Genomic DNA, 18531 nt, shown 5'->3' on the forward strand with positions numbered 1-18531 from the left:
TTTGAGGTATATACTTAATAATGAACATGAAGCTTTACAATGTTTGCTGAAGATTTCGGAGTTTCTCAACTGCCTTACCTTGGTTTGTGTTCTTCTTTACATCGCTGTAGGTTTTCAGAGTGTCAGTAATATGAAAGGTGACCTTCATATCTGGGAGTATAACACACTTATCTGATGAAGACTCTGGAGAAGGAACGAATGTGCATTTTGTATATTCAGCACTGCCCTTAGATGAGAGGAGAAGTCAGTGTATCGTGACATCTCCAGGAAGCCTGCCAGGGAAAGTAAGGGAGACCAGACTTTCCAGATGATACTTATCAACTACCTGGTACATTCAAATGACTGTTGCTCCAGAAGGGCAAAGCTCAGATATTACTGAGTCTGTTCCCCACTTCAGCAGTATTTTCCCCTCTGTTACACTAGGTTTCCCAAGGTTAGCTAGCATTTATTTCATAGAGACTTGGGAAAAACTGTACAGGATGGGGTTGTTTGCAGTTTATAGTCATTTGTGTGCCTTGTAAAACTGATAAAAGGTTTCTTGTGATAGCAGCAGAGTCAAATACAATTGCAGTCAGACTGTATACAGAACTAGGACCTAGACTAGCATAATGAGAATGTGTCCTACTTTCTTTGTAGCTACTCTTGAGTCATAAGCAAACAGCATATATCCTCAGAGTTCCTATTTGTGTCATGGAGAACATCTGCTTGCGTACTTGATGAGAAAAGGGATGGGAAAAGGACACACTTTTAATGAAAAGTCACGATTCACCTGTAGTAGATTATCCTTTTATTTTGCACTGAGAGTATGCAGTGTTTGTACGTCTGTATATTGATAATTTTAAATGACTTCTTCAAGCCATCCTTTTCTCCCTTCAGAGTAATATATTAATTTGTTTTGAACAGCAAAGAAGTGTGGATTTTGAATATGTGGTCACTACAAGTCATGTCTAGGAAATACATTTGTATTGACTTAAATCGTCAAACTACACTTAGTCCCTGTATGGATTCAGAATGAAAGTGACTTTAGATTATCCATGCACAACTTTGATTTAACTAAGACATTCTCCATTTACAGCTTGATCTGAGTTAACACTTTCCATTAGGGACACACCTGGAGAAATGCTGAATGTTTGTAAAATACAAACTGAATTCCATGTGACCCTCTATGCATAGGCTAAGAAATGAGACGAATTTTTGAGAGGTCATTTGCGTCTTCTCTTTACTTCTGAATAGACTCTACCATAAAAAATTATTTTTGACAAATGTTCCTGGTGGTTTATGAGAGCCTCTGGTGCTGGAGACTACAAGTAACCTGTTTCAGTGTTAAACTGTGCTTATCATGAGAAAGCTATTTATAACATCCAACTAAATCTTGCTGCAGTTGAAGACAAATACTACTTGGCCTTTTCACTATAAGCGAAGAAAACAATTCTTGTATCTTCCTTCTCAGTCTTGTTTTCTGTATCTAAGACAACCCCAGACTGTTCAGTCAGCCTCGCCTTGTAGATTTTATTTTCTGTACCTCTCATAGTTCTGTTCCGGCTCTTTGCTTTCTTCTTTTGGTCTGAATGTGTCTTGAAGTGCCTCAAGCTGGACACAGCATCCCAAGCAGGGCCTCTCTGTGGCAATTAGACTGGAAGGATTGGTTGATAAATTTTACGGATTAAAGTCCTCTTCATACATCCCATTATAATACTTGATTTTTCAGTACCAGGAGATGTCAACTTGCATTCATCTTGTTACCCAGTATAACAGAGGTGTCCTACCGGCTTGTTCCCAGTCGGGTAGCTTTCCTCCATGTGTCGTTATTGAACTTCATTCTCCCACTGCCCAAGATTTTTTATCTGATCTTCTGTTTGAATCTGAATTGCAATTATTTTCTAGTTGTCTTGTAGCTTCTCTCACCCAATGTTATCTGCTAACAGTAATAAAGTTTATAGTACGTTACCTGGGTCACCAGCGGAACTGATGAGCAGTATTGGCCCTGGGAAGCCCTGTGTGAAACCCTACTAAACGCAGCATTGCATTGCCATTCAAACAGTTGGTAGCCATTTCCAACAAAACTTGGATCCTCCACATTAAAGTTTCATCTAGTTGAGTTTCCCTAATTTACATGGGGAAGTGTCAGAGGCCTTATTAATGCCGGAAGGTGTCTGGAACTTCAGCCACCTTCACCCACTTCTCCACATGGTCTGTTTCCTTTCGTTAAAGGAAATATGATTTTGTGAAGCCCTTGTCCTTAGCTGTGAATTTATGTCTAGCCTACTCAGTTGATTTTGAGTGCTTATTTTAGGTGATTTCTGAGGTAATTATTGATTAGACAGCTTAATTATATAGCTTGTGTTCTGTCCTCCACTTCCTCCTATTTAATGAGCCTCCTGGAAACCCCTTCATTTCCTACAGGTTCCTCTATAGATGAACGCTAATTAATAGGAGGTTGCTTCAGTCAGTTTAGAGAACCCTCAAGGATAATTTTTCATCCAAGCTGAAAATATTTACCAGATAAGGAAAATAAGAACCGATGGCAAGTATTTTATAAACTGATCTTTCCTTATTCCAGTTTGAGATTATACTCTGTTGCTAGTTTGTTACGGTAGCTATCTTCATCATGCCAGAATGAACAAAAGAAACATTAAATCCTTTGGTCTTTACATAGTTTGTTCAGTAATTTTCAGTAATAATTTGTCCCTTGTCTTCATGAGCTGCTTTTGATGCACATCCTTTAAAAAATGACCTAGTTTCGATATGCTGCTTTCTTGTTGCTTCAATTTGAGGCCATTGAAGAACTTCAGCTTTTCCTGACATCCTTAATTTACTTCTCATCCTTCCTCTGCACTGTAGAGTTTACACTTGTTCCCTTAAAGAAATAATTTCATTAAAGAACTGCTGAATCCTCAAAACTGTTTTCCTCACATTAATTCCCTAAGAGATTTGAAAGAAATTTGTGAAGTTTGCATTCTTGTCTGCTGCCACTGCTTTGTTGTTCCACTTCCTTTCAAAATCTATGAACTTCATCCCTTTTATGGTCATTCTTATGTGTGTTACTTTTAATTTTTTACACTTTCAGACCATTTCTCCCTGATTTTGCTAGAAGCAAATGTGGCACACCCACTAATTATCATTGCTTTTTGTATCATTAGGAAGCAAATACTCCCTAGTTCCTTCTGTGATTTTCCTGTGCCATCTACCCTGCTGTATCCCTGTCTGAACAAGGGGTGTGCACGTTCCTTCAGTTCCCTGCTACTACATAATCCTGGTCTCTGGACAAATCTTTCAGTTGCTCAAAAACACCCGCTTCTAACTGTTGGTTTGGGGGAGCTTACTAAAAAGTGGCAAAATCATTGGCTTTACAGCTTCTGTTTTGACTGAGAGACTCTTCTGACCTGTCTCAGTCTGTCTTTTGGACCTTCACAGCACAAAGCCCATCCTTGCCCATCTTTCCTGAGCTGTGCTGGAGCTGCTGCACCACGCTGGCCTGCAGGGTCTGATCATATGCTGCTCCTCAGCCAGGAAGCATGCCATGCCGGACACCAGTGTGTTATGAAGAACCCACAACAATTTATTGTCATTTAAACAATTCTTTATCACCCGATGACCCCTCCCCACCCGGGAAGGGGGATCGGGGAAAAAACAAGGAAACACGAAGGTTGGAATATAAACAGATTTAAAAGAATGACTAAATAATTAACATTAATAATACTACAGAAGCAATATTGATACTGATGCCAATATAAAACATACAAAGATCGTACGCAGCCCATTCTATCAGCAGGAAGCTGTGCACTCCCAGCAGCGGACAGCGAGTGCGGGACACTGCAAGCGCTGTGGCTTCAGGAGGAAGGGAACGGCTCGGGGGTCTGGCACCGGGGCAAGAAGTTCTCTGGACCGCTGCCATCAAGGGTGAGAGAGACTCCTCAGCAAACTTTCTGATTTATATTGAATGTGATGTTCATGGTGTGAAATAATCCTGTTGGCATCCTGGGTCAGGTGCCTGGTCCCTCTCCTCCTCCTTGCACCTGGCGAGCTCAAAAACACTGAAACCTTGAAACCCACACACCAGAGCTGGCTATAAAGTAAACATTTTCACAAATTCAGACACTGGAGTCTTTTAGAAATGCAGTTTTCCCAAGCATTAGAAGAGATCTTACTGAAAAGTAAATTTACCAAAATGAATTTTGTGTTGCTCAAACCAGGACACGGTGATACACCACCGTGGGGGGGCTGGAGGGCAAAATCACGGGAAAGAAGTGTAAGATGCCAGGAAAATACATTTTGTATAGGAAAAGTGGGAGTGTACGTTCATTTAACCGAGTATTAAGTAAAATCTACACCCTATTGTTCCTGCAATCCCCCTTATTTAGGGACATCTAAAGATTTATTAATGGTGAGCTATTTAAACCCCTCCTTTATGTTCTTGGAATGGCCAAGGGAGGTTATTGTTCTACCAGACAGAAGTACATGGGGAGGGAGGAAAATACTTCACGGAGCCTGATACCGCGCTGACACGAGGCTTCCATGGAGAGTGAGACCCGCGGTCCCGCCAGCTGGCGCCCGGGGTTCAAAAAGGATCCTCGAGCAAAGCTGCTGAGGACTCGGCCCCTCGTGTTTTCACCTGCAAAAGTCGCCAGAAAGAACTAATTCGAGCCGAGCAGCAAAGGTCTATTTCTCACCCTTTACCCGCAGGCCGCGGGGGGTCTCTCGCCGCACTACACCTCCCGGCATGCCTGGCAGCGGGCGTGACGTTGCGGGGCGGGGCCGGAAGCGGGTGCTGCGCGGCGGCGGGAGCGCGGCGGTGCCGCCGGGGAGGCAGAGCGCGGAGGAAGCCTGGTCCCGCCGGCGCCCCGTCCTGCCAGCGGCCGCCATCTTGTGCGGGAGGCGGTGGCAGCGCTGCGCTGCGCGGAGGAGCGGCGGTCGCGCCTCCCTCTCCCGCCCTCTCCCCGCCGTCCTGCTGCCGCGGCGCCATGTCTGCCGAGAGTCCCGAGCCCGCCTCGGCCGAGGAGCAGAAGGTGGGTGGCCGGCGGCCCCGCCGAGGCCCGCCGGGCTTCTCCCGCCTCCATCCTCCCTCTGAGGCGGAGCGGGTGCGCCGCGGCCGGGCCTCTCCCCTCCCTCAGCCCGGGCCGCCGCGGCCCTTCAGGCGGCGTTTCCCGGGCCCTGCCGCCCTCCTTGCCGCGCTCCCTCAGAGCAGCGGCCCTCGGCGGGGAGGACGGGGCCCGGCGCCGCGCTGCAGGCCGGGGCGGGGGGGCGCGAGCCCTGCCGGCCGCGGCTGGCGGAGGCTGGAGGCGGAGGAGCGGCCCCACCATGATGGCTTCTGCGCTCGGGGAATTCCTCTTCGCCGGTAAATCGCTGGCGTTGCTGGGATCTGGACGGGCTGATGGCGCGTCCTCGCTCCCGAGGCCGGCCCCGGCCGGGTGCTCGGCCTGCCAGGGCCTCGGGGGCGGGGAAGAAAACCAGCTCGCAGGCTCAGCCGCTGAAAACCGGCGATAATCCTGTGGCTGAACTTTTGTTTCACTTATAGAAAACTTTCAGCTTTTAATATAAGGTATTTAGGAGGGGAAATAACCAAAACACAATGGCTGTGGCCTGTTCTTGCTAAGGCTTTTAGAAAGAATAAGTGTCTGGGTTATCTTGTGACGGCAGTGTTATGTCATCTCGGTAACTAAGAATTTTATAGTCTCTTAAGTGGGATTTGGCTTCCTAGATGTCTGTATGCTGTTAGCAGTTTCCCTCTGCTGGCTGTGACTTTAAGAAGCCGTTTGGTTTTTAGTCTTGTCATTGCTACATGGAGTCAGTTGCAATCTCCACAGCTATTTCTGATAGGGAGCAGTTATGAAACACAAGTACTGCTTTGAAGGACGCTAAAAAAAAAAAAGCTTAATCTACCTCAGCTGTCAAGTTTTTGTTTAATAATTTACAATTTGTAATATGAGTTAGTCATACAAGTAGGCGAGCTTTGGGGGTTCATATGGAATGATACCTTCTCAATAGGTGCAGTAATCAGAACCAGCTTCTATTGCAGGTCTGTAATCCGCTCTTAAATGCGTGTGTTCTGCAGCTCAACTTTACGTTCATGTTAGGTACACTACTGAAGGGCTACTGTTCCTGTTCAAAGCCTGTAAAAATAAATCCCTGGCCTGTGCAGCACTCCTAGAATAGCTCTGTAATAAGAGCATAGTAAAACATGTGGTAGCAAGTTCATTGTGATGCCTTCTAGTGTGTTCTGATGAAGTCAGGTGACTGGGCCTGATTTTTGCTAACTGAGTTTCAGACTGAAGTCTTGAAATGCTGTGCTTATGCGCTGTTTCGAAAAATTACCCTTTATCGGCGAGACAGGAGTCCCTTACTGATCTGCTAATTTAGTTTTAGTCTGATGAGGTGTTCAAGAAAATAACACCAATAAAATAAAACTTTGTTTTCTGTGAGTATATATCCTGTTAGAATACTGTGGTATCTGTGCTATTATGGCATTGTAGTATTAAGCTTCACTAAAACTCTTTGGGTGGGCAAAACTGAACGTTGACTCAGTTAATGCTTAGCTCTGAAATACTTACATAAACAACCTATTTTGTCGTACTTATTCGTATGTATGCTTAAAAAAGATGAAGGCCCTAAATGAACTTTGAGGCAGTGTTTTCATGATCAGACCTCTTTTCTAAACTTCTGTGCATGTTTTAGGCGAGAAAGGTGTTAAACAAGAGTGATATAAATTGAAAACGTGCCAAAGACCAGCGTTTCCTGTTCTCCGTGTGAAAACTCAGGATAGTGGTGGGGGAAGTCCAGCAACAAAGGAACTTTAGACATTGGAGAACATATGCTTGGTTGACTGACTCTCTTTTTGCCTTAAAAGCCTATATTTTTCAGGAAGCTGAAGAGGTGGTGCATTTTGTTTCTGGACTGGGTCTTGCCACATCAGTTTGCTGTAGAGTTGTGCTGTTCTCATGTTTTTCCTATTTTCTGCTTTACATTTGTCTGATATCTTTTGCTAAAGAGGATGAGCTCTTCATACCAGAGTTCAAAAAGACTGACAGCTCTTTTTTTAGCCATGCAGTTCAGTTATCCAACAGATAGGGAACTTTGCACTGCTCTGTAAAGATTAAAAGCAAAAGCTATCTTTAAGTGAGTTAGGTAACTACTGCCTTCCTGGTAGATCCTGTCAATGAAGTAAGCAGACTTCATTAGCTGTGTCAAATTGCTGTAGAGAACTAAAATTACAACTTTTGTGTGGTTGTCACTAGGAAGAAGAGCGTGGTATATCATGATTTCCGCTCCCCCCCCCAGTCATTTGTTAGTCACTTGGTTGTTGCTTCTGTAACTAAAGGGAGAATGTTGTAAATGTATGAATTGCCTTGCTGATTTGGATTAAAGCCTTTGTGGCTCAGCAGCACATCTCCAAGACTGCTCAATACCATCTAGTCTACAGAAGAACATAAGGTCAGGACATGCATGCAGTGATCTTCCTCAGAAAACTGTCCTAGGTCTCAGCAATCTGTGGATTAAAAGCCTTCTGAGCTGCGAATGAACACGTCGAGTTGCTTTCTGAATCCATCTAAATTTTCGGCAACCCCTGTATCCTTTGTCAAGGAGTTCTGCAGCTTAACTGTATTTTATGTGAAGAACTGATGTCTTCTGTATTTTTTTGAACCTGCCGTCAGCTGATTTTGTTTGTATTGGAATTCTTTAATTTATCTTACGTAGTTTTTTGTCTTAGTTGCTCTTGGTCATCAAGAGTAAGTGACCGTAGTCTGTATCCTTTTCAGCTGCATTGATGCATAACACAGTACTTTGTGTTTTGATTGCCTGCTGTGCGACGATTTGTCAGCCCTGTGAGTTTGCATAAATGTCTCCTTTGATGTACCATGAATACATATTTATGTAAGCTATTTGTTGTTGGCCCTCTGTTCTTAAAAAATTGTCTCCTTTTGGTTAGTATTGGCAAAACATGCCTCCTCAAATGCTTTGTCTGTTGGCTCAACAGTGAGTACCCAGTGATTCAGCATTAGATGTTGAAAGTGTTTAGCTGAAAGAATTGCTTTTGAGAAAATCCAGTCAGTGTCGGCATGATAATAAAGCACAATAGGAAGAACAGCAGCTGAAGAATGATCTTTATAACGCATGAAAACTGTGGTCTTGGCTGGTATGATATTATATAGTGAGAAGTTGTATAGTTCTATGTTCAGTAGTGTCAGGGAGACTTTGCCCTTTATATATTTATTTGTATTGTTGCCTAGCTGTGTTTTCATCTAATAAAAAGCATTGGTTCCTGTCCTCATAGAAGTTTCTCTACCTTTCCTTGGTAGAACTGTTAATTCAGATTCCCACTCTGTTGTGCAAAGCTGTAGTTGAGTTATCTTGGCCTAATGGAGCAACTAGACAACGTTATTTTTTAAATCTGTTGTTATAACCTTTGCTTATGAGGTTTCTTACCAGAAAGATGTTGAATGTTATAGAACTTTGAGCTTTTATAAGAGGTATAGGAAAGCACTGGGGTAGGCCAGTGTGGTGGCTCTAGTTCTTTGGCAGTTCTGGCTTAAGTAGCTCCCAGCTGCTTGTGTTCCTCTGTGCTCCCTGCTGCTGTGCTAACATACCTGTTTGTGCAGCTGCTTGGTGAGCCAGGCTGGGGAAAGGGATCCAAATGAAACACAGCCCAACAAGCAGAGGGGGGGGAAATAAAATGGTTGTTTTTCTGTTGAATTAATTTCTGCAACCCATTCATGTGGGGTGCATGCAGTCATGCTGACTGATGCAGTGCAAAGGATGATGACACGGATGGAAAAGAGCGTGAAGGGGCTGCCTAAGCAGCTCTAAGTGGATATGAAATCTTAGTCACAGATGAGTGTGAGGCCCTCCTGATTTCAGTGGCAATTCTTTTCTGCCTAGAAGTCTTTCTGTGACTTCAGATGGTAATAATAATTCAAGAATGACAGCAGTCACAGCAAATCAATATATATTTTCCCTGAACTAGCAATGGTTTGCATGCAAAAAAAATAAAAATGCCCTTGGCCAAATACTGGAAAGTAGCAAAACAAGAATTTTGAATGGAAGATATTTTAGAAATGATCTAATAGAAGAAATTGTACTTCATACATCAAATTGCTACATGGACCAGAATAGATGAGTGTAAAGTAGAGGTCAGTGTTGAAATACTGGATGTACAAATTGCGGTTTTTGCCAAATGAGTATCTTCAAATGATTACTTTGAGCACCCATACTTTACAATATACTCATAAAATATGCATTTTATTTTACACAAATGCACTATCCAACTGTCTTCATCTTCATAATTTTAGGATAATTATGTATAGAGAAATACAGTATTGTTTCTATTAATATGATAGCAGGCATGTTTTTAAAACTGAGCTACTTTAGCATTTTTTCACAGTGGATATCAACACACTACAGTTAGAGCAGCCGTAGATTGTGGCAATGCATGATCAAACAGGGGCAGTTGAAAATAGGTCCTGTGGTGCTTGCCCAGCTTTCAACATTTGTTCGTTCTTAGTGAAACCCGTGTTCTGACCAAAAAATGGGTTTTGTTGGGGGATTTTTTTTCCAGAATTGAATAATTTAATTTTAGTATAGACTACTCTTATGTGAAAGAGAAATGCATTGATTAGATTCAAACATGTCTCCAGGAAAGGTATCTAAGATGGGAGGCTGAACTCCTACAGTTGCTGTCGGCATTCGAGAGAGAATGTATGAAAATGTCTATTCATATAATTGGTATGTTCACTTGGTAACAGCAATGGGCCTGTTGGTAAATCACCTGCAAAGGTATTCTGCATAAATGGTTCATTATTGTAGGTTTCATTTACAGTGTTGCTAATTGTCTTTCAGGAAATGGAGGATAAGGTGATCAGCCCAGAAAAAGTTGAAGAAGCAAAATTGAAAGCAAGATATCCTCATCTGGGCCAGAAGCCAGGAGGCTCAGACTTCTTGAGGAAGAGGCTTCAAAAAGGAGTGAGTTCTTTATTGTCCACAGGGTGTGGACAAGAAATTCCAAAATTCCTGTAGCTGTGACTTTTTTTTTTTTTCCCCACTCCATAGGCCTTTGCATTAGTAAGAGAGTGCTAAGAAATTTAAACTTTGTCTGTGAGAGCACAAGGAAGGAAAATTTGTTTCCACAAAACCAATGCCAAATTGGCAGGATAGCTGTTTACAGCATCAGTGGCTCAACTGCACTTTTTAGAAAAAATTAAACTTAGAATCTGGCTCAGTGCTGCTGTAATAGACTTCATAAAAAACATTATAGTAAACAGGAAGGGTCAGAACCTTATCCCTGTTTTTTTACTGATCTTATCTTGCCCATTCTTATGTCCCCAAAACATATGTCCACTCTCATTATCCATGTTTTCAGAACATGTAACGCAGCAGACGCTAAGCTTTCACCAGGTACTGTCTGACAGCAGCTTGAGAATGGCGGTGTAATTCTGAATATACGCCCTAACCAAAACTAATGATAGAAGTAAGAAGAGTGAGTTAGTATTTCAGTATTGTTCCACATTTAAGTGTCTCTTATTTTCTTAGTTATTCGTTTATTTTTTAAGTTTAATTATTCATGAATTGATTATATAATGCCTTTCAGGCATGCTGGAACTCTGTTCTTGGAATAATCCTAGCATGTCACTACTTCTGATGGTGCTTTCATTGCTGTCACACTGTTTGGGTTTTGGTTTGGTTTTGTGTTTTTTTTTTTAACTATTGTCTAGGCCCTTTGATTGCATGCAATGATTCCAAGTACAAATCCTTCGCAAACCAGCTGTTGGAGTTCAGTGCTGATTCTGTGCTATCTGGTAACATCTCCTGGGAATTGTTACTGTTGGCAGCTTTTTTTGGATAAGCTTCTTTTTCATAAGTTGGAGCATATGCAGCATAGTTAATGGCTGCTGGGCATGGGCAGGTGGGAGATTAAGTGATTCCTTTTGTGAGTTATGTTGTTATGTGGTCAAAGGCAGCTGAAAGGACACTTCAGTGGGTTCAGTGTACGTGTAGACACAGAAGGTAAGTATGTGTTGTGATAATTCGGGAAAACAGACCAGCATCCACTCCCTAAAGATTGATGGCCATAAAGGAATTATGACTGCTTGCACTCAGTGCAAATGTGAGGAAAGCTCACCACCAGCAATAACAATCTGTACAATTTCTTCATCTTGATTATAGCACTATTTAATGCAAAGGTTGTTTGCAGCCTATATTTTCAAGTTTGAGCAGAGGTAGACCAGTGGGCATCTTAATTGACTGTTTGGGATTTTGCTACATTGATGAAAGATGACATAAAGTTGTGGATTGCAATTCGTAGTGTACCTTCTTCAGTTCTCCACTCCTGATGTGGTGGTAATAATGTTCGGGTTTTTTTGTTTTTTTTTTTTAAGTGTGCTCAGTGTCTTAAATGAGGAAGCATCTTTACTTAATATAGATGCCTGGTGTGCTTTGGGCTGCCTGGATTGCCGAAGTTTAAAATATCACTCTTCAGATAAGAGAGTATGCTTTCAGATAGTGTTTGTGACACGAAGACACCTGGACAGACGTAGTCAGTTTGAAAGGGATGATCAAATACAGGCCATCTATGAGAAGCTAGAGTAAATCAGAGGAAAATACAGGAATAAGTTAGAGGAAGAAATGGACTGGTATTCTAATGCATGAAAGATGGTAGGTTTTCTCAGATATTCTTCTAACTGTGTGTAGTCAACTGTAGCCCTGTTTTTCTTCGATTTGGCAACTAGGACACGCTCTGCCCATTGATATTTACTCTCCAGAAATGTTCTGCGTTGGGTGCACACACCATTATTAGCACGCTTTCTCCAGAATACAAGTAGATGAGAACCATGCTACACTGTGCTGCTGTGGAGGCATTCTATTTGGAGCTCTTAACATGGACAGAAACAGCTATCCGTTAACAGCAGTTAAAAGACTGAGCTATTCTGTTATTACCTAAGTGCTGTTTAAAAGTTGCTTTTGGTTGCTTCAGTCTCGAAGGGCAAAATATGAAAGCCTTTTTCCAAATCAGATTATTTCATAACTTGAGGTCTAGTCTGTAGATGTAGTGCTAGAACATTGTGGTGTAAGTAGAGATTACACTGTCAAAATGATTGAATTGGGAAGGTTTATGAATAAAAAGTGTGTGGTTTTAGATGTACTACTGACTGCGTGGCAAAAACAGATTTGTAACTTTAAGGCTCTGACAGGGAACATAAAAAGCTGCCTTCAGGAGGCCTTGCATAAACACACACACCCTTAGTACTAATGCAGAATAAAGAGTATGGTAGTAATATGCTGCCTGGAAGCACTTAAACATAGCAGGTAGTGATGGCTGTTGTTCAACTGACTGAGGAGTAAGAGTGTATAAAACTAACTAGGGGGTGTTCTCTTCAGAAATGACTGTGACAGTAAGCAGCAGTTGCTATTGTAAATCTTTGTCCTGAATCTGATTTTTTTTGGCCTCATGACAATCTGTTCAAAATCATGGGTTACAAGTACCTTAATGGTAGACCCCATAGTACGATGTAAACAAAATACAACTTTCCTGCAAAATGTGACCATGACTGCATGAAGTTGAAAACTTCATGCAGACCTTGAATGAAATTCCATGCCTCATCCTACCATGATGCAGATAATTCATAACAGTCATTTGGCTTTAACATCCATAGGTAACAATATTTTGAGAAATCTGACAACAAAAAGGGCTGTTAAAGGTAATGCTAATAAAAATATGCTGAAATATGAAGGAACACTGTTACAGAAATTCAAACTTAATATACTTATTTCTGTTTTCAGAAGAAACCTGGAGTGTGGGATAAGAATTTCCTTCACATAGTGCTTTTTAGAAAGACTGCACAGTAGATTTGACTTTGTTAAATAATTGGTTTGGGAACTTTAGGGATTATAGTTTCACTGTTTTAATGTATGCAGATAAGAGGTTTTCTTGTTAGCATGCAGTTTCATGCTACTTTGATCTTCTGGTATGATAGAGCAGGCTCTGTTCTCCAGCTTTAAGTTCATGCATTGTTTAGTTATTCTGTGTTGCAGGACTTGTTCACTGCAAAAAAATTTACAAACCCCAAGGTTTCACTTGTGGGAGACTAAAGCTCTTGGGAAAACCAGGGTACAAATGATGTTTATGTATGGCGTGAGTTTAATGGTCGGTGTAGAACCTTAACTGTATACTTACCTAATGCTATGAGTTTAGCTATGCGTGCTTAATAGTCTTGCTAAGATTTTATTTATTTTTTTTAATTGACATAGAGCTACCTTGCCAAATTGGGAAGATTTTATAACTGTTTTTAAAATTTTTTAGAGAATCTATTTAACCATGTAATTCAGTGCATGCATCTGATAAGCTTTCAGGCTTTTAAATATATATGTGTTTTGTCTTGTAGCAAAAATACTTTGATTCCGGTGATTACAACATGGCTAAAGCAAAGATGAAGAATAAGCAACTGCCTACTGCAGCTCCTGACAAGACAGAAGTCACTGGTGACCATATTCCTACTCCACAGGATCTTCCACAGCGGAAACCATCTCTTGTTGCTAGCAAGCTGGCTGGCTGACGAGAACAGCTGAACTGCATGATTATTCTCATTCCTGTTATTTCTCCTTAATAGTTATTTCTCACCCTCACATCCCCCTTTTTCTTTCTTACACTAAGTCATGAGACTGACAGCTTTGCAGGTAGCGATAGCATGTGCTGCTATTGTAAGGGAGTACTGTTAAGAGTAAAATGTGTAGTATTTGGACTAGTTGAGAACAATGCACTGATTAAAAAGGACAAGTTTGGTTAGAGCAATGTAATCTACTTGAAAATGTACATATTGCCCATTTCCTAGTGTAGGACTGGTTCCAGCAAGTGACATCGCAAGTTTTACAACTTCTAATGTTTCTGCTTTTGTTATTTCATCTTAATTACAGCATATTTGTATTTAATATAACCTCCAGTTGTGTTGGGTTTTTCTTCTGTGTTTGGGTTTGTTGTCTAAAATAGAGGTTTAGACCACAAGTTGCTAGATGGTAAAGCATGTATAAAAACAAAGACAGGGCTCTGATTGAATTTTGTTTCTGCTTTTGAACTTGAACGGCCTTAAACCTGTTTCAGCTTTAACAATAGAGTTTTTACTTGGGCAATATTTGCCCATTCTGGTGTAACTCTTGTGAATCTAGTGCTTATTGACAACTGCCTGTTGAAGCTGGTATTCTTTTCAGTTCCGTAGCTTAGGACACACTTTTGTTGAAGATGTGAATGAAGTGTGCATGTGCATAGACTGTTGAATTCACTCTTGTGCCATTTCTGTAAATACAATAGTTTTGCACAACCTTTTGCAAACGTCTATTAGTTTTACATTTTAAAAAGCAGATAATGTGCCAATCAAAGCACAAGTGATTCTGTATCTTTCAAAGTCTTGTCCTGAAACTAAGAGCCCAGAATCTTGCTACTGAAAGTAAAAATTGAATACCTGAAATTTGTAAAACACTTACATTTACACTTGACCCAGCCTTAGGCTTTTGCGGTTGCATATTTGTTTCGCAACAATGTCCAGCATTCAAATATAAATCTGGAATTTTTACCTATATTTGGAGGCAAGTGCCCTTTCTGTTCAGCAGCTCTTTAAGCTTTTAAAGCTGAAATGCTCTGTCTGATGACATTGGGAGATGGCTAAATGTGCTGTTCTAGTTTCCCGTTTGGCAAACTCCAGATTAGGCTTGCTAAGGTTTGATATGCAATTGTCTTTGGGCTATTTTAGACTTCTGGAAGCGTAAGGGTATAATTTTTTTTTTCTTGGACTCCTGAAGTGGTAGTAAACTAACTGCTTTTCGCTTTGTTATACAGTAGCCCCTCATGGGCTTTGGGGAATCTAAAGAACTGGAAGTGGTATTTATATAATGACCTGTTGAGAAACACGTAACTTTTCATGTCAGAAAATAGGAATGAACTTCCGTTCATCTTTATGATGCAGGTCGTAAGTACCAGATTGCCAAAATACATAGTTTATATTAGACAGGTGTGTGAGCCGGCACAGGCAGGACACAGAACAACCACAAAACCACGGATGAAGTGCAAAGAGTAGATTTATTTTCATGACCTCGCCAACAGGGGATCCCCAAAGCAGCAGAGGTACACAAGCGGGAGCGCCGGCACTGCAGAGCTCGGTCCATGCTAGAGGATCACCGAACCTGCTGGTTTTGCCTGTATATCAGGGATTCATGCAGGCAGAGTTTACCACTGTGCTTTGATCTTTCCCACAGCAGGGCAGGAATCTCCAGTGTGTTTGATAGGGTGCCTCAGTCTATCACAGGCCTATGTTACCTACACACAGATGTTCTACTTGTCAAACACACAAGACTAAACAAGGATTAAGTACGATATATTGTGTTTTTCGACACCTCAGCTGCAAGACACCTGAGTGCGTTTACAATCCTCCTCGCCAGTCTTCTATTATTTTCCCACAACAGGTAACTTGATGCATTTAAAAGCTTGTTTGTTCAATGAAATCAGAATATTAAAAGTGCAATATGATCCATATTGTAATTGATTTTCATATAGGTAATCACAGCCTTGATGTTCTTGGGGACTATAGGAAACTCTTCTAAAAGATCAGTTTACTGAATACTTTTTTCTTTAAAGAAACAGTTCTGAAGCAACCTGTTAAAAACAAAGCACCAATGTGGGTATTTTAAGAGAAAACACTGAACAGATGCAGGTTTTTAGAAGGATGTGCTTTATGTTGACATATTCAGAAAGTTCTTGCAGGATAAAGGACTGCTAGTCAAAAAGAACACTGGCCCGTATTTTCTGCAATGCTCTCTTCTAAAGGCAAACATAAGAAAACGATAAAGAGAAAATGAATAATCTTAATTTGTTTCTGTTTTGATCGAACATGAGCAAAGTATATTGGTGTCTATATAATGTCTTTGGCTCAGAGGAGTCATTCCATAGAATTTTGAAATTGCTAATCTGATTTTTTTTTTTCAAGACTGTATAGCCGTTTTCTAGTAATGAAACGGGCTTTGTCAAGCCTGTCCTTATTCCTTAGCCTCCACTAGTGTTACAAAGAATTTGTGATTTTTTGCAGAACAGGTTGAAGAAATGGACCTACTTCAAGTAAGAAATTAGGCTAGGAGAATAGCAAGGAAACTGGAGATATTGAAGCAAACTGCTTTTTATAGATGTTTGTCCTAACGTGAAAATCCCTCTTTATTTTTCTATGTATAAATGAAATTGAAACTTGATAGGACTGGGCCTGAAACAAATTTTGAACAATTTACGGTGACTTGCTGTATACTGTCTGGTGCCACTGCCCTGTAGCTCGTGTAAGGTTGAGCTTTCTTGGTGTTCGGGAAGGCTTAAAAAAAAATAGCCATTTAAATTTAAACATTCTACTCAGCTACAATTCAGCTTGTCCTGCTGGTTGGACAACACGAGCTCTTCCAGTGTTCACTTGGTGACTTGCAGTTCTTAAGATTGCTACAAATTCAGCTATGAATATATTATCCATGTGTATTTTTGAAGTACTGTAATACTAACTAGGTCAATGACTGATTATGAGCCTTCACATCTGACAGACCTCAGCAGCAGGCACGGCTATTTTGATTCTATACACTGAATAAAAGTTAAGTCCAATAATCACTTAACAGGAAATCAAACATGACTGCAAATCGATGCTTACTTTCAGCTTACTCCAGCAAGATAACTCAGCTATCCAAACTTATGTACATAATGTATTATATGAGTTTTACCATTTGATAATTACCTTTTTCAAAGAAAACCTGTCCACACTGTAGACTGGCAGTCCCTTTCATATCTTGCCTTTAAAGATAGTGTTTAGTTATTAGAGTAGTACTCATGTAGGCTTATAATAGCGGATAGCACCAATGTTTTATTCCAGATAGGTAAGTGGATTAATTACAACTTCACAGATATGTCCCCAAATCTGTAGCACCAAAGGCTTCCCTCTCATTGTTCTTGATGTAGTAGGACAGTGTTTGTGTAAAGGCCACAGGAGTACATTTTGTTGGACATACTTACACCCAGTCAAGATGTTAAGGTGATAAAAATGTCAATTGTTCTTTACAAACTTACACATTGTATAGTATACAGAATAAATTGATCTACTTAGTTTTTATTGCAATGTGGAGATTTGTCTCGTCTTTACTGTGGTTTCCTGCAAGAACCTGCATACTTCGGTATTCTCTATGGAAAATTTCTAAACCCTAAATCTTGCTACTCTGTATCCTTAAAAATATGACCGGGCTTTGGTTTCTAGTATGCTAGACTACAGAATTACTTTAATGTAATCACATTTATATATTTCAGTGCTTATTTTTCTAATAAGGCAATTAAAGCTTATTGTTTGAAAACTCCGTAACAGATGGTTGTTTTGGTCCCTTGCACTGAGTGAAGGGGATATCTGGGAATTAGCTTGGCATATAGAAGTTTGCAGTGCTACAGACTGTTAGCCTGAATCCGGCAACGTTTCCAAGAAATCGAGATGCTGGGATAAGTTCGGCTAATTTCGTGTTCAGGCTGTGACTTAGGTGCTGCTCTTTGCGCAACTTTAAGATCCAGGTGGTGCGTTTGCACAATTAGCGCAGTCATCAAGGTCATAGTAACACCCTCCATGCGCTGCATCCCTAACAAACGGAGGAGAAAAACATCCCATTGCAGTAGCATCGCTCAAATATGCGGAGGCAGTGCAAAGGCTGCATTAACACTGGCATTACTAACCTGAAGTAACTTACCTGAGTCTCTGTGCGGGGAGTGGCATCAATCATCCATTTAAATCCAGGCTTATTGCCCAAATGTGTTTGTAATTGGGGCTGAGGCAGGGAGAGTTTGTGTTTGTGGCTGTGCTCACAGTACATGACCAAGAACATGCTCAGTTTATTTGATGGCTGGGGGGGCTTTCTGTGGGCTTGGGAAGAACAGACTCGGGGGGGGCACACAAGCAGGATGAATGTTAACAAGGTTTTTTTAACTTGGACTGAATGGGTTGATTATTTATTCCTGCTTTAGTACAAAGGAGCCCCCCTCTTTCAGATTCATGTTTTTGGCTTTTTCATTCCAATTTCTGGTGTCTATAGATCCAGAGTAACATGAAATCTGGGAAGTTCTGTGCATATTCAAAGCATTTATTCCCATTAAATACTTGGATCTTGAAAGTGTTTCTGGAGTCCTAGGACAGAGGCAGAAAGCCTTGAGCTCAATTGCTGTGCTTGAAAAAGCTTTACTGTAGGGGTAGGTGACTGAATTGTCCCTGTCTTTCTTGGGCAGTACATCTTTGTTAACAACAAGGATGCTCCTTGATAGGTGTTCATGGTAAATATTCTTGCATATTTTTAGCAGGCGTAGGATTCTGTTTACTTACTGCTTTGGAAAATATTGACAAAGCCTCCACCGATTTCAGATGGATTTGACTTTGGTGTAAAATGGGAAGATGAAGTACTTTTTGTTTCTGACCTTTTTACCTTATTGCAGAACAGCGTTGTAGCTCATATTAAAAGAGAAATATGGTTTCTCTGTTAGAGATATTCTGTCAACTTCCCTTG

The 18531-nt window shown here is 40.9% G+C and overlaps 1 protein-coding gene across 1 annotated transcript; it reads left to right on the forward strand.

Annotated features, from left to right (window-relative positions):
- The first annotated feature begins 4736 nt into the window (after nucleotides 1–4736).
- On the forward strand, nucleotides 4737–17346 carry ARPP19 (cAMP regulated phosphoprotein 19). Its single transcript, XM_063345936.1, has 3 exons — nucleotides 4737–5006; nucleotides 9832–9954; nucleotides 13371–17346. The coding sequence occupies exons 1-3, from the start codon at nucleotides 4962–4964 to the stop codon at nucleotides 13539–13541; spliced, it is 339 nt and encodes a 112-aa protein (XP_063202006.1). The 5' UTR covers nucleotides 4737–4961; the 3' UTR covers nucleotides 13542–17346.
- Nucleotides 17347–18531: the final 1185 nt, after the last annotated feature.

This window comes from Chroicocephalus ridibundus, chromosome 9 (assembly GCF_963924245.1).
Source record: "Chroicocephalus ridibundus chromosome 9, bChrRid1.1, whole genome shotgun sequence".
Classification (NCBI taxonomy): domain Eukaryota; kingdom Metazoa; phylum Chordata; class Aves; order Charadriiformes; family Laridae; genus Chroicocephalus; species Chroicocephalus ridibundus.